The sequence below is a fragment of the Myxine glutinosa genome, chromosome 7 (genome assembly GCF_964187855.1).
Source record: "Myxine glutinosa chromosome 7, kmMyxGlut1.1, whole genome shotgun sequence".
Taxonomy (NCBI): domain Eukaryota; kingdom Metazoa; phylum Chordata; class Myxini; order Myxiniformes; family Myxinidae; genus Myxine; species Myxine glutinosa.
This window is the reverse complement of record NC_136267.1, coordinates 23,060,137-23,081,956: the sequence shown is the minus strand read 5'-3', so window position 1 is coordinate 23,081,956 and position 21,820 is coordinate 23,060,137. Positions and strand designations below refer to the sequence as shown.

General features: G+C 48.4%; 1 protein-coding gene across 4 annotated transcripts in view; it reads right to left on the bottom strand.

Annotated features, from left to right (window-relative positions):
* LOC137431060 (LIM and SH3 domain protein 1) overlaps window positions 1-21,820 on the bottom strand; it is a 116,184-nt gene that overhangs the window by 72,025 nt on the left and 22,339 nt on the right. The window contains exon 1 of one of the 4 annotated variants that reach the window (XM_068121952.2): window positions 19,512-19,565. The exons of the other annotated variants lie outside the window; for them this stretch is intronic. Within the exon in view, the coding sequence (XP_067978053.2) occupies window positions 19,512-19,514 (3 nt within the window). The 5' untranslated portion in view covers window positions 19,515-19,565. Of the gene's footprint in view, window positions 1-19,511; window positions 19,566-21,820 lie in introns of those variants that run through there. 4 annotated transcript variants of the gene reach the window in all.

The following is a 21,820-nucleotide window of genomic DNA, read 5'->3' as shown; positions in this document are numbered from 1 at the left end:
CTCAATTTGGAGATGCACTGTACACAATTTGGAGATGCATTGTACACTACTTGGAGATGCACTGTACACAATTTGGAGATGCATTGTACACTACTTGGAGATGCACTGTACACAATTTGGAGATGCATTGTACACTATTAGAGATGCATTGGACACAATTTGGTGATGCACTGTACACAATTTGGAGATGCACTGTACACAATTTGGAGATGCATTGTACACTATTAGAGATGCATTGGACACTACTTGGAGATGCATTGTACACTATTGGAGATGCATTGGACACAATTTGGTGATGCTCTGTACACAATTTGGTGATGCACTGTACACAATTTGTTGCTGCATTGTCACAATTTGCTGATGCATTGTACACAATTCGCTGATGCACTGTACACAATTTGGAGATGCACTGTACACAATTTGTTGCTGCATTGTCACAATTTGGTGATGCATTGTACACAATTCGCTGATGCACTGTACACAATTTGGTGATGCACTGTACACAATTTGTTGCTGCATTGTCACAATTTGGTGATGCATTGTACACAATTCGCTGATGCACTGTACACAATTTGGAGATGCACTGTACACAATTTGTTGAGATACTGCACACAATATAGAGACGCACTGTACACAATTTGGAGATGCATTGTACACTATTGGAGATGCATTGTACACTACTTGGAGATGCATTGTACACAATTTGGAGATGCATTGTACACTATTAGAGATGCATTGTACACTACTTGGAGATGCACTGTACACAATTTGGAGATGCATTGTACACTATTAGAGATGCATTGGACACTATTGGAGATGTATTGTACACTATTGGAGATGCATTGGACACAATTTGGTGATGCACTGTACACAATTTGGTGATGCATTGTACACAATTTGGTGATGCTCTGTACACAATTTGTTGCTGCACTGTAAACAATTTGGTGATGCATTGTACACAATTTGCTGATGCACTGTACACAATTTGGTGATGCACTGTACACAATTTGTTGCTGCACTGTACACAATTTGGTGATGCATTGTACACAATTTGGTGATGCACTGTACACAATTTGTTGCTGCACTGTACACAATTTGGTGATGCATTGTACACAATTTGGTGATGCTCTGTACACAATTTGGTGATGCACTGTACACAATTTGTTGCTGCACTGTGCACAATTTGGTGATGCATTGTACACAATTTGCTGATGCACTGTACACAATTCGCTGATGCACTGTACACAATTTGGAGATGCACTTTACACAATTTGTTGAGATACTGCACACAATATGGAGACGCACTGTACACAATTTGGAGATGCATTGTACACTATTGGAGATGCATTGTACACAATTTGGAGATGCATTGTACACTATTGGAGATGCATTGTACACTACTTGGAGATGCACTGTACACAATTTGTTGAGATACTGCACACAATTTGGAGATGCACTGTACACAATTTGGAGATGCATTGTACACTATTGGAGATGCATTGTACACTACTTGGAGATGCATTGTACACAATTTGGAGATGCATTGTACACTATTAGAGATGCATTGTACACAATTTGGTGATGCACTGTACACAATTTGTTGCTGCACTGTACACAATTTGGTGATGCATTGTACACAATTTGGTGATGCTCTGTACACAATTTGGTGACGCACTGTACACAACTTGTTGCTGCACTGTACACAATTTGGTGATGCATTGTACACAATTTGCTGATGCACTGTACACAATTTGGAGATGCACTGTACACAATTTGGAGATGCACTTTACACAATTTGTTGAGATACTGCACACAATATGGAGACGCACTGTACACAATTTGGAGATGCATTGTACACTATTGGAGATGCATTGTACACAATTTGGAGATGCATTGTACACTATTGGAGATGCATTGTACACTACTTGGAGATGCACTGTACACAATTTGTTGAGATACTGCACACAATTTGCAGATGCACTGTACACAATTTGGAGATGCATTGTACACTATTGGAGATGCATTGTACACTATTGGAGATGCATTGTACACTACTTGGAGATGCACTGTACACGATTTGGAGATGCATTGTACACTATTAGAGATGCATTGGACACAATTTGGTGATGCACTGTACACAATTTGGAGATGCACTGTACACAATTTCCCCATACACATGGCACATGTACCATAATGTATGCATTGTTTTTTTGAGCTGTGCACATGCTACAAGTAGACCAAAGTTCAGTGTTAAACTGCTCCAATTGCAGGTAGCGGTATCAGCTTCAGACTGGAAGAAAACAAATCGAACTTTTTACCCAAATGGTGTAGAAATTCCAATGTTTTGAAGCATTGCACACCATTTCCATGGTAACTAAATAAATTCAAATGTTAAATTATGTTAAAACGCTGAATATTCAATCTTTTATGACTTTACCATTTGTCTGTTTTTTTTGTGCTGAATTTTGATTTTACACTCTGACGGGTAATTTAGAGGGTGTAAAAAATGTGGTACCCTCCATTAGATGGAACTCGTCTGAACTACATATATACCAATATAACTTTTAAGTTCAACTGATCCTGTAGTAACCATTAGAGTTAACTGGTCTAAAAACCCATAGACCAATCAAAATACTTTAATTAGATGTTGTTATAAACAAATGCCAAACGCACCGTTTTTTTTGTTTTTTTTTGTATACAAGATCGAGGCTCGTGTAAGAGGTAACATTGATCACAACAAGACAGACTGACACAAAAAACATAAAACATGATAAAGGGAGCGGGAGAACAAGATGGAGAGCAGGGACATCGTGAGATCTGTGGGAGGGAGAGGGCTTGGGGGGAGGAGGCATGGGAAAGGGGGGTGGGGGGTGGGAGAGGTTAAAAAAACATAAACACATGGACACCACAAGGACTTCCAGGAAAGAAGTCGTTATTTCAAAAAAGTGGATCTGGGGTGAATTAGCGGGGGTAGAAAAGATCAAGGTTTTGGATGGGGGAAGATAAGAGATGGTGGTGAACAGCTGTTTTAAAGACCTGGAGGGACGAGTGGGATTGAATAAAGTGAGGGAGTTTGTTCCAGATGCGGAAGAAAAGAGGAATGAAAGAGTGAAGGTGAGCAGAGAGTCTTGATTTTGCCAGTTCCACCATAAGAGGGTTGCTGGCAGATCTTGTGCGGCCTGTAGGAATATTTGGGGGACAGAGCCCAGAGAGCTGGGGGTTCCATATCGAATTGAGTTGTACCAATCGAGGAGCCAGATAACTCCGGGGGAAGAGCACCGGTACAGTTCACCAGAGGACCTTGGCTCGATTCCTCGTCTGGGCAGGTAAATTCCCCACTTGATTGATTATTTTCAATCCTATTCATATATGTGTGAATACAGCGAGGTTCTCTTATGGTTTGGATTCAGAAATGAAATTGTTTCAACAATTGCAATTGTACAGTACTGTGTACCATGCCTGGGTGAAATAGGATTTTGTACTGTACACTCGGATTTTCAGAACCCTCCTCCAGTCAATTTGTGCTTGCCTGTCCCACCATTAACTTGCCAAAGAGCCCCTTGACAGAGGAATCCATTAAATACCGCAAATCATTCCAAAGCTTACGTGAAAGCTTTTTTTGGTTTGATCAAGAGAGACCGGGAACATTAGTGTGGATATTTCTGTGGTTCATTCCAGGTGAATCAAGGTTACCACATTTACCCCAATACGCTTACATAACTAGAAAGGGCAATCAGAGAGTGCACACCCTCGGCAGGACTTGTTTTTGTGGAAAATAAATGGAAGGATGAACCGAATGAAAGGTCGTCAATTACAAATGATTGGTCTAAATGGTCTAGTTATAAATGTTAAAGATCTGAAAAGTTATAAAAGGTAAAATGGTCTGAAGGTCTAAAGGTCGAAAAGCCTGCAAAGTTCTAAATGGTTGTAAAGGGTCGAAATGGTCTAAAGTGTCTTATAAACATCTAAAAATGGTCAACAGGTCGAAAGGGTCTACACTCTACAGGGTATTACTGTTCTGAAAGGTGTGAAGGTCTAAAGGGTAGAAAGGAGTCTAAGGGTCTTCAGGGTTATAAAGGTTGTAAGAAGATCTAAAAGGTCTTGGAAGTCTAAGGATTCTAAAGGAGGTAAAGGGGTCTTCATAGTCATAGGGTTCCGAAGGGTCTGATGGGTCTATATGGTTTAACAGGGTTTATAGGGTCCACATGGTCTTAGGGGTCTTAAGGATTCTTAGGAGTTTGCTGGGTATTAGGGGTCTAAAGGGTCTTAAAGCATGTTAGGGTTCGAAATGGTTTTAGGTGACTTAAAGAGTCTTAGGGGTCTTAAGGGTCTAAACGGTCTCATGGATTTAAAAGGGCTTAGGTGTCTATAGAGTCTTAATGGGTATTAGGGATTTTAGGGGTCTAAAGAGTGTTAAGGGTCTTAAAGGGTCTCAGGGATCTTAAAGGGTGATACAGTTCTAAAGATTCTTCGGGATTTTAGGGTTCTAAGAGGTCTTAAGGATCTTAGGGATCCTAAATGGTCTTACAGTTATGAAAGGTCTAAACTCTAAAGGGTGCTAGGGGTCTTAAAGGTCTTATGGGCCTAGATTATCTTATAGGGTCTTATAATTCTAAAGGGTCTAATGTAATTAATACACCTACTCACTTCTGTGCGGACAAACAGACGAACAGACCCAAATGTAATACCATCTCCTATCTGGTGAGGGTAACGAAGAGACCGTCATAACGCACATGGTGGAACCCAACTTGCTACATGAGAGTTTAGCTCGGCCTGAGGACATGCTGATTGCAGTGTTTTTCCAGCCTCTTCCTGAAGCCAATGTAATATGTATCTCCCTTTTTTGCTCTGATGAAGGATGAAAGCCCAAAACGTCAGCATGTCCCTGCTTCACACAACAGTTAGCATACTCCAATGAACGTTCTGTTGACTCCATCCATTTTTCCTCCCCAACCAAAGGTGGATGGAGTTTATGTTTTCACCCCTGTCTGTTTGTCTGTCTGTCTGTCTGACTGTGAGCACAATATCTCAAAAAGTTGTAAACGGATTCGGACGAAACTTGGTGGACAGGTTGGCTGTGTGACAAGGACAAATTGATTGGATGTTGATGAAGATCTGGATTCGAGAATTTTTTTCGTTATATCTTCACCATCGAGTGATAGGTACAAAATCGATATAGCACGATATTTCAAAAAGTTATGAACGGATTCGGACGAAACTTGTTGGATGAGTTGGTCAGGTGATGATAGCAAGCCAATTCGATCTTGGTTCAGGTCCGAATTCAGATCGGACCTCTCAGTGGGATACAAAGCGTAAACCGTTCAGCGTGGCGGAGGTACGCTCTCTACCGAGTGCTGTTCCGGTTCCACCTCTGAACCAATGCAGGTCTGGACTAACCTTCCCGAGCAAGACTATATCTTCATTCTACACATTCATAAATGTGATAGGAAAGAGAAAATATGAGTAGATGTAGTAATTTGGGTAAAAGACAGTACTGTATCAAGAACAAAGGGGTGAAATTGAGGAGGGAATGAATAAGCAGCATTGTGTGGATAGATAATAGGGATGGTAAGAATAACAAGGTACTCATAGGATGCTTTTAAAGGGATCCTGGTGTGAGGAAAGAGCAGGATGGAAGAGCTCATAAATAATTCAGACAGGTGTGTGGTGAGGGAATGTATTGATTATGAGGATTTTTATTTACGAGAGAAATATTGGGCCCAGTAACAAGGAAAGGGCAGAGCACGCAAGGAATTCCTAGATCTAGTTCAGGATTGCTATTTAAACCAGTTTGTGGATAAGGCGACAAGTTGCCGTTCAATGTGAGACCTCTTTATAAGTAAATAGAAGATAAGACCGGTCGCTTCTCTGATGGGAATACCTATCTTATAGATATAGATTTACATCTGCATGTGTGAGGAATGTTTGAGGCCAAGTGCATCCACCCCTCCGTGAAGCACTGCGTCGCATCAGTCCGACACCCCTCACGTATGAAGAATACAGACATGAAAAACATGAAAAACATGAAAGAAAGACATGAAAGACAGGATTGAAAGACATGTTCCATGTTCCAGATGGATTGAGGAATATGGAGTAAGGATTGAGGAATATGGAGTAAGGATTGAGGAATATGGAGTAAGGATTGAGGAATATGGAGTAAGGATTGAGGAATATGGAGTAAGGATTGAGGAATATGGAGTAAGGATTGAGGAATATGGAGTAAGGATTGAGGAATATGCAGTAAAGATTGAGGAATATGGAGTAAGGATTGAGGAATATGAAGTAAGGATTGAGGAATATGGAGTAAGGATTGAGGAATATGGAGTAAAGATTGAGGAATATGGAGTAAGGATTGAGGAATATGGAGTAAGGATTGAGGAATATGGAGTAAGGAGTGTGGAATATGGAGTAAGGATTGAGGAATATGGAGTAAGGATTGAGGAATATGGAGTAAGGATTTAGGAATATGGAGTAAGGATTGAGGAATATGGAGTAAGGATTGAGGAATATGGAGTAAAGATTGAGGAATATGGAGTAAGGATTGAGGAATATGGAGTAAGGATTGAGGAATATGGAGTAAGGATTGAGGAATATGGAGTAAGGATTGAGGAATATGGAGTAAGGATTGAGGAATATGGAGTAAGGATTGAGGAATATGGAGTAAGGATTGAGGAATATGGAGTAAGGATTGAGGAATATGGAGTAAGGATTGAGGAATAGGGAGTTAGAATGAATGTGAAGGAGACAGACAATAGTGAGAAGCAGTAATCCTAACCCTGGAAGTGAAAATTAAAGGAGATGGACAAGTCCTGGAGGTTCAAGTACCTGGGGCAGATTATCACAGACAATAGGAGATGTGATGGTGAGATCCTTAGGAAAACTGAGATAGCCAAGACCAGCTTTGCTAGAATGAAGGTCGTGTCAACATCAAGGAATCTGAAACTGAATCTTTGGAAAAGAATGTTGATGTGATACATTTGGTCATCTTTGTTATATGTAGCGGAGACATGGACAACAAACAGCTAATGCATCGAGATGTGGACATATTGGAGGATGTTCCGCATATCCTACACAGACAGAAAGACTACTGAGGAAGAATTAGAAATGGCTGGAGAAAAGAGAAGATTAGTGCAGAAAATCAAAGAGAGAAGGTTACAATACTTTGGTCACATAATTGGAGCAGATATTAGACAGAGACAGTTATTGGAGGAGAAGATCGATGGAAAACGTAGGAGAGGGAGGCAAAGGAGAATATGGATGATGGATATAGTGGATTGGACCGATGTGGAATGTGTAAGGGCATCACAGGATAGACTGAGGTGGACATCCATGGCAGTCAACCTTCTGGGAAGAAGATGACACCAATGAACGAACGAAGGCCTGGAGGTACAGTAGGTGGAAAATTCAAGTACTGTACCTGAATTCAACTTGGGAGGATGGGTCAGTTGCAGTGAGGATGAGAGAGAGGGAGGGGAGGGGAGAGAGAAAGAGAGAGGGAGGGGAGAGAGAAAGAGAGATGGAGGGGAGGGGAGAGAGAAAGAGAGAGGGAGGGGAGAGAGAAAGAGAGAGGAAGGGGAGAGAGAAAGAGAGAGGGAGGAGGAGAGAGAAAGAGAGATGGAGAGGAGGGGAGAGAGAAAGAGAGAGGGAGGGGAGAGAGAAAGAGAGATGGAGGGGAGGGGAGAGAGAAAGAGAGAGGGAGGGGAGAGAGAAAGAGAGAGGGAGGGGAGAGAGAAAGAGAGAGGGAGGGGAGAGAGAAAGAGAGAGGGAGGTGAGAGAGAAAGAGAGAGGTAGAGGAGAGAGAAAGAGAGAGGGAGGGGAGAGAGAAAGAGAGAGGGAGGGGAGAGAGAAAGAGAGAGGGAGGAGAGGGGAGAGAGAAAGGGGGGAGGGGGATGAGAGAGGGAGGGGGATGAGAGAAATAGAGAGAGGGAGGAGGGAGAGAGAGGGAGAGAGCAGTGGAAGAGTGTTTCTGGGGTGATACATTAATTATTAAAATATTCTGGTTAAGCTAAGGACAACAATTTACAAAATGGCTGCCAGGTATGCACACTCGCCGTTGAGCTATCTACCCTGGGTTGGAATCTGGACCCATCTCCAAACTCTTACTCTGTGTTTCGCAGGCAGGGCGATTCATCGGTGTGTGCCGTCCCTCGGATTCATGTTAACCTGGACATCCCATTTGCCAGCATTTGTATAATGGACCTTAAACATCCCACTGTGTCCTTCGTGAAGGGCAGGCGAGCTATTGTTGTGTCTATTGTCTATTGTTGTTTGCACTCTATTGTTGTACCTGCACTCTAGTCAAATTCCAAATTCCCTTACTCTCGGTCGAGTATCCTGTGACGGAGTGGCGACACCTCCAGGTTTTAACCCCTCAGCAACCCGACACGCCTAATAGCATGAGGAGAAGAGGACGAGATGACCAGCTCTTTTGAGGAGTGGGGGCCTGGACCATGAGACCATGAGACAGGAAGAGGGGATAAAAGAAGATGAGGAAAATATCTCATGCGACCAACGCCACAAGGGGGTGGATTATTTTGGTGGTGGCTCGTGTGCAGCCTGTGGTTGCTGGTTGCATCATTTTCTGGGGGTGTGGCTGCTACCCACCTTGTGTTAATTCAATGGTGACAGGGGCTCAAACTCAGGTCCATAAGATCTCAAGCCAACCACCTTAACCGTTAAGCCAACACGAGACTTGCAGATTAATTATGGCCATCGAAGAAGAAGAAGAAGAAGGAGAAGCGGAAGGAGAAGAGGAAGAAGAAGAAGAAGAAACAAGAAGCAGAAAAAAAAAAGCAGAAGTAGCGGTAGTAGTAATACTAGTAGGGGTACTAGTAGTAGTAGTAGGGGTACTAATAGTAGTCGTAGGGGTAGTAGTAGTAGTAGTAGTAGTAGTAGCAGTGGTGCTAATAGTAGTCGTATGGGTAGTAGTAGTAGTAGTAGTAGTAGTAGTACTAGTAGTAGTAGTAGTGGTAGTACTAGTAGTAGTAGTAGGGGTACTAATAGTAGTCGTAGGGGTACTAGTAGTAGTAGTAGTAGTAGTAGTAGTAGTAGTACTAGTAGTAGTAGTAGGGGTACTAGTAGTAGTAGTAGGGGTACTAATAGTAGTTGTAGGGGTACTAGTAGTAGTAGTAGTAGTAGTAGTAGTAGTAGGGGTACTAATATTAGTCGTAGGGGTACTAGTACTAGTAGTAGTAGTAGTAGTAGTAGTAGTAGTAGTAGTAGTAGTAGTAGTAGGGGTACTAATAGTAGTCATAGGGGTACTAGTAGTATTAGTAGTAGTAGTAGTAGTAGTCGTAGTAGGGGTACTAATAGTAGTCGTATGGGTACTAGTAGTAGTAGTAGTAGTAGTAGTAGTAGTAGTACTAGTAGTAGTAGTAGGGGTACTAATAGTAGTCGTAGGGGTACTAGTAGTAGTAGTAGTAGTAGTAGTAGTAGTAGGGGTACTAATAGTAGTCGTAGGGGTACTAGTAGTATTAGTAGTAGTAGTAGTAGTAGTAGTAGGGGTACTAATAGTAGTCGTAGGGGTACTAGTAGTATTAGTAGTAGTAGTAGTAGTAGGGGTACTAGTAGTAGTAGTAGGGGTACTAATAGTAGTCGTAGGGGTACTAGTAGTATTAGTAGTAGCAGTAGAGGTACTTGTAGTTTTAGGGGTAGGGGTACTAATAGTAGTCGTAGGGGTACTAGTACTAGTAGTAGTAGTAGTAGTAGTAGGGGTACTAATAGTAGTCGTAGGGGTACTAGTAGTAGTCATAGTATTAGTATTCCTGTTAGTTTAACTTCAATTGTGGGGAATGTGTCAGACATGTTAATTCGGGATCAAATGGGAAACTATTTACAAAAATGTAAACCGATGAAACGCAGTCGACATGTATTTATGAAAAGGAAGTCATACTTAACAGATTTATTAGAGTCCATGAAGCAGTTTCTGATTGGGTGCATGAGGGAAGTGCCATATAGGATGTAGTGTATCTACATCTTCCGAAGGCATTTGAGAAGGGACTACATAGGTGAGCCAAGGTGGGGCTTGAATGTGGCTGGTAGAGCATCTAACTGGATTGGAAACTGGTTTTGTGATAGTAAACAAACAGTGGCTGTAAAATGGAGGATGTCCTCTAATTAACCCAAAACCCAAATTTGCAGATGCCAACAAGCAAAACCCAAACAAGTAAGGTAGACAGCAGAGAAGGACTTGATCAGATTCAGGATAATCTAGGTATTTTCACCTGTTGGGCAAAAGAATGGCAGATGCCGTTTAATGTTGGGCAACTTAAGATGCTGTGGATGAGTAACAAGAATGAAAATATGGCCGACATTGTAATTCGCAAGGCAGACTTGGAGCATGTGACACATGTGTAGGATCTAAGGGTGCGTGGTAATAGATACTCGGAGTAAGCAGATAGCGCAGTGCCAGGTAGCAATAGGTGAAGCTAACATATGCAGTAGGTTATATTGACAGGTGGATAAATTATAAATTGAAAGATGTGGCGTCAACACTGTACCACACCTCAACACTGTACCACACCTCAACACTGTACCACACCTCAACACTGTACCACACCTCAACACTGTACCACACCTCAACACTGTACCACACCTCAACACTGTAGCACACGTCAACACTGTACCATACCTCAACACTGTACCACACCTCAACACTGTACCACACCTCAACACTGTACCACACCTCAACACTGTACCATACCTCAACACTGTACCATACCTCAACACTGTACCATACCTCAACACTGTACCACACCTCAACACTGTACCACACCTCAACACTGTACCATACCTCAACACTGTACCACACCTCAACAATGTACCATACCTCAACACTGTACCACACCTCAACACGGTACCACACCTCAATACTGTACCACACCTCAACACTGTACCACACCTCAACACTGTACCACACCTCAACACTGTACCACACCTCAACACTGTACCACACCTCAACACTGTACCACACCTCAACACTGTACCACACCTCAACACTGTACCACACCTCAACACTGTACCACACCTCAACACTGTACCACACCTCAACACTGTACCATACCTCAACACTGTACCATACCTCAACACTGTACCATACCTCAACACTGTACCACACCTCAACACTGTACCACACCTCAACACTGTACCACACCTCAACACTGTACCACACCTCAACACTGTACCACACCTCAACACTGTACCACACCGCAACACTGTACCACACCTCAACACTGTACCATACCTCAACACTGTACCATACCTCAACACTGTACCATACCTCAACACTGTACCACACCTCAACACTGTACCACACCTCAACACTGTACCATACCTCAACACTGTACCACACCTCAACAATGTACCATACCTCAACACTGTACCACACCTCAACACGGTACCACACCTCAATACTGTACCACACCTCAACACTGTACCACACCTCAACACGGTACCACACCTCAACACTGTACCACACCTCAACACTGTACCACACCTCAACACTGTACCACACCTCAATACTGTACCACACCTCAACACGGTACCATACCTCAAATAAAAGGTAGAGGTGAGAGGTATAAAACACATGGACACTGCTAGGACTTCCAGGAAAGAAGTCGGTATTTCAAAAAAGTGGATCTGGGGTGAATTGACGGGGGTAGATATATATATATATATATATATGACAAAAGCTGATGGATGAATTGGGTAGGTGACAATAACAAGCGGATTCGATTTTGGTTCAGGCCCGGATTCAGATCCGACCTATCAGTGGGATACAAAGTAGCCCCTTCCTTTGTCTGGGTTGCATCGTGCTTGCTTGTGATGCGATGTGAGCCCATTTTCTGCAACACACTTTGAATGAACCTCAGTATTTGTCATTCATCGCACGTTTTCCGCTTGCGCTGTGCACGGTGGACTCGCTGCATGTGATGGCATCGCGGACGTGCACGTTTCGTGTGGTGTGAATGTGAACGCTACCGTCTTCAAATCTCCACATTGCTTTCATTTCGTGAAGCGTCATGCTCTTGGAGAGGCCGGGCTCTTTTCACCATTCTACCTGTCGTGTGATTGGTATTTAATGCAAAGCAACACAGGGACGCCAGAAAATTCACACATTCATTGATGAACGTGGGTGAGAAGGATTAGCTCAGAAGAAACATATTGCACAGAAATGTTTAGACTGGCATCAAAGCTAGACGCAGTTATCGACTGTCACCTTGGGGTTTCACAGGTGTTGCATCACAACCGAATGCTCCCGCTACAAGCCTGATATGTCGGTGGTTCAATTCTGATCTTGATACACTGTATCCTTGTTGGTGGAAAAAGGCTGGAAAGGGTGGAAATGCGAATGGTTCGACGGATGTGCGGAGTATCGTTGAGAGAGGAAGACAAGTGATGAATTGCGAAAGATGATGGGAATAGAGCCTGTGATTGATGCTGTGAAGAGGAACAGGCTGAGATGGTTTGGTCATGTGTTGAGGAAGGATGAAAGTGACTGGTTGAGAAGAGTGATGGAAGTTAATGTAGAAGGAAGTAGAGGACGGGGAAGACCGAGAAAGACTTGGCTAAAGATGGTGGAAGAAGAAATGCGGGCAAGGGGGTTAACAAGGAGAGATGCAGAAAATAGGGCAAAATGGAGAAGATTGTCATGGGGACCGCAAGGCTAACCCCCACTCTAGCAGGGAAAATGGCCTTTAAAATGCATGTTGTTGTTGTGTATACACTGTATCCTTGTGATTTGTGCGGACTTTCACGACTTGTCAACACATTCACCAATTGTTGTGAATGCCCCCGCACCAGTGGTATACGTTAAACTAGGTTAAACCACACATACTGTATATGTACATATACATATATAGATACAGTCACATGAAAAAGTAAGTACACCCCATGTAAAGTTTTGACTTTTTCAACATATTTCAGCATACAGCTGTTTGATCTTCATTTCAACAATATTGATAGATAAAGGTGATATAATGTAACAAATATCATGAACATTTACATTTTGTAGGCCATTGTATAATTTAAATAAACATAAATGCAAATTTCGCATGTGCAAAAAGTAAGTACACCTTTGGCTCTAATAGGTGGTATTGCCCCCTTTGGCAGAAACAACCTCAAGTAGGCGTTTCTTATAACTGTCTACCAGTCTCTGACATCGACTGGGAGAAATGTTTGCCCACTCCTCCTTCAGAATTCTTCCAGCTGTGCGATGTTTGAGGGGTTTCTTGCATGCACAGCTCGTTTCAAATCCCCCCACAACATCTCGATGGGATTTAGATCCGGGCTTTGACTTGGCCATTCCAGAACCCTCCATTTCTTTCTTTTCAGCCATTCCTTGGTGGATTTACTGGTATGTTTATGGTCATTGTCATGTTGAAAGGTCCACCTTCAACTTTCCGACAGATGGCCTCACTCACATTATCCTCAAGCACCCTCTGGTACATGAAGAATTCATAGTGGATTCTATGATGGTGAGCTGCCCAGGCCCTGATGCAGCAAAGCTGCCCCAAACCATAATATTTCCACCACCATGCTTTACAGTTGGTATCAGGTTCTTGTGGTCAAATGCTGTCTTTGGTTTTCGCCAAACATGTCTTCTGGTGCTGTGGCCAAATCGCTCTACCTTTGACTCATCTGTCCAGAGCACATTGTCCCAGAAGTGCTGGTCTTTGCCGAGGTGTTCATTGGCAAACTTTAGTCTTGCCCTGATGTTCTTTCTGGACAGCAAAGGTTTCCTCCTGGCACAGTTATAAGAAACGCCTACTTGAGGTTGTTTCTGCCAAAGGGGGCAATACCACCTATTAGAGCCAAGGGTGTACTTACTTTTTCCACATGCGAAATTTGCATTTATGTTTATTTGAATTATACAATGGACTACAAAATGTAAATGTTTCATGATATTTGTTATATTATATCACCTTTATCTATCAATATTGTTGAAATGAAGATCAAATAGCTGTGTGTTGAAATATGTGGAAAAAGTCAAAACTTTACATGGGGTGTGCTTACTTTTTCACATGACTGTATATATATATACACACACATGTAGCGGTTACCGCTGGATGTACATAATCGCCTTGCACCGGCCAGAACACGGCCAGACGCGCCTCTCCCGGGCATGCCCGGACTCACTGTTCCCGGGCACGCCCGAACCTCCCGGGCACGCCCGGTCTCGTCTTTCCCGGGCATGCCCGCTCTCGCCTTTCCAGGGCTCGCCCAGAGCGTCCGGGCATGCCCGCTATCGCCTTTCCAGGGCTCGCCCAGAGCGTCCGGGCATGCCCGCTATCGCCTTTCCAGGGCTCGCCCAGAGCGTCCGGGCATGCCCGCTATCGCCTTTCCAGGGCTCGCCCAGAGCGTCCGGGCATGCCCGCTATCGCTTTTCCAGTGCTCGCCCAGAGCGCCTGGGCATGCCCAGCCTCGACTTGCCAGGCCGCAGCCAAACACGCCCGGGCAGGTCCAGACTCGCCTTTCCAAGGCTCGCCCTTGATACCCGGGCATGCCCGGTATAGCTTTTGCCGGGCAAACTTCCCGACATAAAGGTGTATATATATTGTTGCCCGAAAAACGGGCTGGTCAGAATACCTGAGCTGTTTTGTTTCAATAAAGCAACTCGGACGAATTCCGTCTTTGGTCGCGTCAATTCTTTCAACTCGCGTTGGATCGCAGTTCCTTCATTGGTGACCTACCGACATGGATACGGCAGTGACGCTTAAACTGCCTACCTTCTGGGAGGCTCACGCGGCTGTTTGGTTCGCCCAGGCGGACTCCCAGTTCGCCCTGCGAGGCATCACCGCGGACCGACACCCGCTTCCACCATGTTGTGGCGGCGCTTGGTTCCGCCACCGCGGCCCGCGCCTTGAGCCTCCTCCAGCACCCGCCGGCTGCTGACAAATACGACGCGCTGAAGACGCTCCTCCTCGGCGCTTTCGCCCTCTCACCGACAGCACGCGCACGGCGCCTGCTTGACCTGCCTGAGCTCGGCGACACGCGCCCGTCCGAGCGCATGGACTATATGCTCTCGTTGCTCGGCGAGCACTCTCCAGCATTCCTGTTCCGGGAGCTGTTCCTCCGTCAGCTGCCTAACCCGGTACGCCTCGCCCTGGCTGGCACGTTGATCACGGATTCCCGCGCCCTCGCCAGGGAAGCCGATAAGATCTCCTCGGCGGGCCAGCACATCGGCGCGGTTACCTGGAGCCCGCCGCCGTCCGAGGCGACGCCCACGACGCCCGAGCGCCCTGCGCGGTTGGAGGCCGAACTGCCGGTGCAACTGGCGGCCGCCACGCCGCACCGCCCGCTTCCGACACGACGGCCGGGGCCTCCACCTGACCGGGCGTGGTGTTATTACCACGCCAGGTTCGGACACAAGGCTCGGACGTGCCGGCCCCCGTGCACTTTCGGCAGGTCGGGAAACGGCCGGGCCGGCGTTCATTCCCAGCCATGAGCGCCGGCCACTCGGGCAACTTGCTGTTTATTCGGGACAAAGCGTCTGGACGGCGTTTCCTGTGCGACACCGGCGCCCAACTGAGCGTCATACCTGCCTCCAAGCAGGACAGGCTGGACGCAGTTTGCGGCCCCTCTTTGGTCGCTGCTAATGGCTCGGCCATACGCACTTTCGGCCCACGCGTCGTCACCCTCTGCTTCGGCAGCCAGCGCTTTCAATGGACTTTTGTTACCGCCAGCGTCCCCGTGGCTTTGCTGGGCGCCGACTTCCTCTGCGCGCACGGGCTGCTGGTCGACGTCAAACGACGTCGCCTTGTCCACGCCGAGACCTTCAGCTCCCTGGCGTGCACAATGAGCAGCTCCGCGCCGACCGAACTGGCGTGCGCCCTCCCGGCAACGAACGAGTTCGCTCGCCTGCTCATGGAATTCCCGGCCCTCACACGGCCGACGTTTTCGGCCGTCGCGGTGCGGCACGGGATCGAGCACCACATACCCACTACGGGCCCGCCGGTCTACGCCAGGGCCCGCCGCCTCGACCCAGCCAAGCTCGCCGTGGCAAAGGCCGAATTCGACGCGTTGGAGCACCTCGGCATCGTGCGGCGCTCCGATAGCGCGTGGGCCTCGCCACTGCACATCGTGCCAAAGCCGGGGGGTGGATGGCGCCCATGTGGCGACTACCGCCGTCTCAATGACGCTACCACCCCCGACAGGTACCCGATCCCGCATATTCAGGACTTTTCCGCCCGTTTGGCGGGACGGGTCATCTTTTCGAAAATTGACCTGATACGGGGCTACCACCAGGTACCTGTCCGGGCGGCCGACGTCCCGAAGACGGCCGTCATCACGCCGTTCGGCCTGTTCGAATTTTTGCGGATGCCGTTTGGCCTCAAGAACGCGGCCCAGGCGTTCCAGCGCTTGATGGACGGCGTGCTGCGCGACCTGCCGTTTCTTTTCGTCTATCTGGACGACATCCTCGTCGCCAGCACGTCCCGCGCCGAGCACCTCCTCCACCTCCGAACACTGTTCGGTCGCCTCAGTGAGCACGGCTTAATTGTCAACCCGGTCAAATGCCACTTCGGCGCGACGACCGTTGACTTTTTGGGCCACCGCATCACCAAGACCGGGGCCGTGCCGCTGCCGACCAAGGTCGAGGCCATCACCACGTTCTCGCGTCCCCGTTCCATCAAGGCCCTCCAAGAGTTCCTCGGCATGGTGAATTTTTATCACCGATTCGTGCCCCGCGCTGCTCAGCTCATGCGGCCCCTTTACGAGGCCCTCCGGGGCAAGCCGGCCAAGCATGACATTGTTTGGTCCGCGGCCATGGACGCGGCCTTCGCCAGTGCCAAACGGGCCCTCACCGACGCAACGCTGCTGGCTCACCCGGTGCTCAACGCGCCCATCGCCCTCACTACGGACGCCTCCAACTACGCGGTGGGCGCCGTCCATGAGCAATGGGTGGACGGGGTTTGGCAGCCACTCGCTTTTTTCAGCCGGCAACTCCGACCGAACGAGTTAAACTACAGCACGTTCGACCGCGAGCTGCTCGGGCTATTCCTGGCCGTTCGCCATTTCCGACACCTCCTGGAGGGCCGCCCGTTCACGGCTTTCGTCGACCACAAGCCGTTGGTCTACGCAATGGCTAAGGTCACGGAGCCGTGGTCGGCCCGCCAGCAGCGCCACCTCTCCGCCGTGTCGGAGTTCACCACGGACATCCAGCACGTCGCCGGCAAAGACAACGCCATGGCCGACTGCCTTTCGCGGGCCAGCGCGAACGCGGTCCACCTCGGCGTGGACTTCACGCTCATGGCGGCCGACCAGACCACCGACGCCTCGGTGCAGGCACACCGCGTGGCGGACACGGGCCTCCGCCTGGCCGACATCCCCTTCGCGGGCACCGTCCTGCTCTGCGACGTCTCCCAGGGCCAGCCTCGCCCCATCGTGCCCGTTTCCTGGCAGCGCCGCATCTTCGCCTCCATCCACGGCCTTTCTCACACGGGCCGGAAAGCTTCTCAGAAGCTGGTGTCGGCGCGTTTCGTCTGGCACGGCCTTCGACGAAACATCCGCGACTGGGCCAACGCCTGCACGGCCTGCCAGCGAGCCAAGGTCCACCGCCACACCCAGGCCCCGCTGGCACCTTTCGCCGTGCCTGAACGGCGTTTCGACCACGTCCACGTGGACCTGGTGGGTCCCCTGCCCCCCGCGCGGGGGTTCACCCACCTGCTCACCATGGTGGACAGGACCACCAGGTGGCCGGAGGCCGTGCCCCTCACCTCCACCACCACCGCCGACGTGGCGCAGGCGTTCATCGCCACCTGGGTCGCGCGCTTCGGCGCACCAGCGGACATCTCGTCCGACCGCGGCCCACAGTTCACGTCTGAGCTTTGGGGCGCGGTCGCCCGTTCGTTGGTGGTCACGCTGCACCGCACCACGGCCTACCACCCCCAAGCCAATGGGTTGTGCGAGCGGTTTAACCGCTCCATGAAGGCCGCACTCATGGCCGGCCTTCAGGACGACGGTTGGGCCGACCGGCTGCCGTGGGTCCTTTTGGGCCTTCGCACGGCCCCCAAGGAAGACCTCCAGGCGTCCGCCGCCGAGCTCGTCTACGGCCATCCACTCCGCGTCCCGGGCGAATTCGTGCCTGACGCTACCAGTCCCTGGTCCGCCGCTCGCCAGCGCTCGGACCTCCAGGAGGCCGCCCGACGATTTGCCCCCGTGCCGACGTCCCGCCACGGTGGCCCCCAGTCCTACGTCCCCCCGGCGCTTCGCACAGCGGAGTACGTCTTTGTGCGTCATGACGCGCACCGGGGGCCACTCCGGCCGCCGTACGACGGGCCCTTCCGGGTCCTGCGACGGGGCGACAAGTCTTTCATCGTCGACTTCGGCGGCCGGCCGGACCGGATTTCTGTGGACCGCCTCAAACCGGCGCACATGGACGTCGACCGACCACCACGGTTTGCCCTTCCTCCGCGGCGAGGCCGCCCCCCGTCCACAGTTCCCCCCGCTCGACCACCCACCACCACGTCAGACCCCTCCCCACGACCCTCCAGGGGTCGCTTCGGCCGGGTCATCCGGACCCCCCTTAAATTGACCCTGCCGGTGCAGGTCGATTCTGGAGGGGCGTGTGTAGCGGTTACCGCTGGATGTACATAATCGCCTTGCACCGGCCAGAACACGGCCAGACGCGCCTCTCCCGGGCATGCCCGGACTCACTGTTCCCGGGCACGCCCGAACCTCCAGGGCATGCCCGGACTTACTGTTCCCGGGCACGCCCGAACCTCCCGGGCACGCCCGGTCTCGTCTTTCCCGGGCATGCCCGCTCTCGCCTTTCCAGGGCTCGCCCAGAGCGTCTGGGCATGCCCGCTATCGCCTTTCCAGGGCTCGCCCAGAGCGTCCGGGCATGCCCGCTATCGCCTTTCCAGGGCTCGCCCAGAGCGTCCGGGCATGCCCGCTATCGCCTTTCCAGGGCTCGCCCAGAGCGTCCGGGCATGCCCGCTATCGCCTTTCCAGTGCTCGCCCAGAGCGCCTGGGCATGCCCAGCCTCGACTTGCCAGGCCGCAGCCAAACACGCCCGGGCAGGTCCAGACTCGCCTTTCCAAGGCTCGCCCTTGATACCCGGGCATGCCCGGTATAGCTTTTGCCGGGCAAACTTCCCGACATAAAGGTATATATATATTGTTGCCCGAAAAACGGGCTGGTCAGAATACCTGAGCTGTTTTGTTTCAATAAAGCAACTCGGACGAATTCCGTCTTTGGTCGCGTCAATTCTTTCAACTCGCGTTGGAGCGCAGTTCCTTCACACATATACATATATAGGGTCGGACCCACTATTCACGGTTGATAAATTGCAATGTGCTTGTCTATTCATGGCCGTATGTCCATGTATTCGCAGTTTTTTGAGGCCACAATCTTTTTTTTCACGAGCCGTGAACATGACACAGTTATAAGACCCATCTTTCACCAGCCCGGATCCAGATCTGACCTATCAGTGGGATGTAAAATGTAAACTGTTCTCTATCTCTTTCGAGGTATACGGAATTTGACGACAGAAGCGGCACACATCGGCTTACCATTTTTGAAAAGTACGTACGATCTTTAGCATCCGTGAGTAAAAATGCTTGCAGATGGGACACTCCGAAAGGACAGAATTTACCATGATGTAATGTATCGACTGTAAATCGTCATGCTCCTCCATTGGGAGTTGAACCTCAATTTGGCAAGCTTGCTCACCTCTGAGCTAACCTGCCAGAACAAAGCGCTTCGATGCTGGAAAACAATGGAATCTGGCTCAAGCAATTATTTTCAGTCAATGGAGCTTCAGTTATGAAAACGGATCACATTTTATGAAAGAGGCTTTGAAGTGCATGACCTTGGATGTTTATAAAAGACGAAAATTGCATGGGCCCTCAGCATCTAAAGCTCGGTTGGTTTGGTGGCATCTGATAGTCCGCAAAGACGGTCGATTTGCAGTGTGGTCTGGGGACGACCGATGCTCTTTACCAATTACTGTCGTTTTGCAATCGTGAACGTCAAATACGGAAGCATCAATTACTGCAAAGCTGGAGGTTCATAGTGGAGCAGATTATGCAGCAGCGATGGCGATCGATCCTCATGTCAAGGCCCTCGGAGCAGGATAGGCCATATATCCCAGAAACATTTGCACAGGACCCACGAGTAATATATCATTTTGTAATAATTTCAAGAGGGTGGTAAATCACTTAATGTACTATGAAGCTGAGACCTTTATTACACATTTAGATATTGATGGTTTCAAAGAAAGTTTTTTTTAAATGGGCCCCCCCCCCCTCCCCTTCCCACGCCTCCTGCCCCCAAGCCCTCTCCCTCCCACACTTCTCCCTGCTCTCAAATGTTGTGGTTATGTGCTTCCCCTTCTCTCCCCATCTTGTCTTCCGCTCCCTCTTTTTGTATATTTTGTTTGTTTGGTTGATTTGTTTGTGAAATAAATGTTAGCTCTTTCACGAGCCTCGATTCAGTATACAAACAAAAAAAAAAGTATATGTAGAGTTAGGACATAACAGGTCAATTTTTTTTCACATCAACCCTAGGTAGGTATACCTCTTGGTATACACAACCGTACAGAATGTTCACCTATCTAGGGTTAATGTTAATAAATCTGACTCCTGAGGTCAATGGCAACCCATCCAATCTAATTTCCGCTTGAACAGATTTCAATATGTTGTATAAAATATTAGGACATCACACGACAAACTTCAGATGACTTACTTCTTTAACGGCCCCAATTACTCCCATCTCCTTATGGGGTCGCCCAGACAAAATATTGGTCCGACTCTTTCACGGATCGGTTGGCCAGGACTTAGGATTTGCCGCAATAAATAGTTTTGCAATAGATGCCGCAGTTTCGTCAAAGATAAATCGATGGGACTTTATGAGAGACACGATGGAATATTAACATCCACAAAATAATGCTGGCAGATGGAAACGTCAAGTTAACGTCCATTTGAGGAACAGCACACTTTGTGATGCAATGCCTTCCCTGTGAAGCACCAATATCACAGTTATAGTCGGACTGGGAATTGAAACCAGACGAAATCCTGCTGGACTCACCCCAAAATTGAAGTGAAGCAAATTACTTGTCTGCGATTTAGAGACAATCTAAACCCAAAAGAGAGACGATCGACAGGCAGAATGTGATTTAGGAAGATGTGCAGTGTTGATTGCCAGCACCCTGGCCAAATTCCAAATTACTGCCCTGTCTGCCTGTGTCGGAGTGGCGACCCATTCGGGATTGTAACCCTAGCCATAGACAAACTCTGGCCAAATTCCAAATTACTGCCCTGTCTGCCTGTGTCGGAGTGGCGACCCATTCGGGATTGTAACCCTAGCCATAGACAAACTCTGGCCAAATTCCAAATTACTGCCCTGTCTGCCTGTGTCGGAGTGGCGACCCATTCGGGATTGTAACCCCAGCCATAGACAAACTCTGGCCAAATTCCAAATTACTGCCCTGTCTCCCTGTGTCGGAGTGGCGACCCATCCAGGATTGTAACCCTAGCCAGAGAAAAACCCTGGCCAAATTCCAAATGGCTGCGCTGACTCGCTGTGTCAGAGTGCCGACCCATCCAGGATTGTAACCCCAGCAAAAGAAAAACCCTGGCCAAATTCCAAATGGCTGCGCTGACTCGCTGTGTCGGAGTGGCGACCCATCCAGGATTGTAACCCTAGCAATAGAAAAACCCTGGCCAAATTCCAAATGGCTGCCCTGACTCGCTGTGTCGGAGTGGCGACCCATCCAGGATTGTAACCCTAGCCAGAGAAAAACCCTGGCCAAATTCCAAATGGCTGCGCTGACTCGCTGTGTCGGAGTGCCGACCCATCCAGGATTGTAACCCCAGCAAAA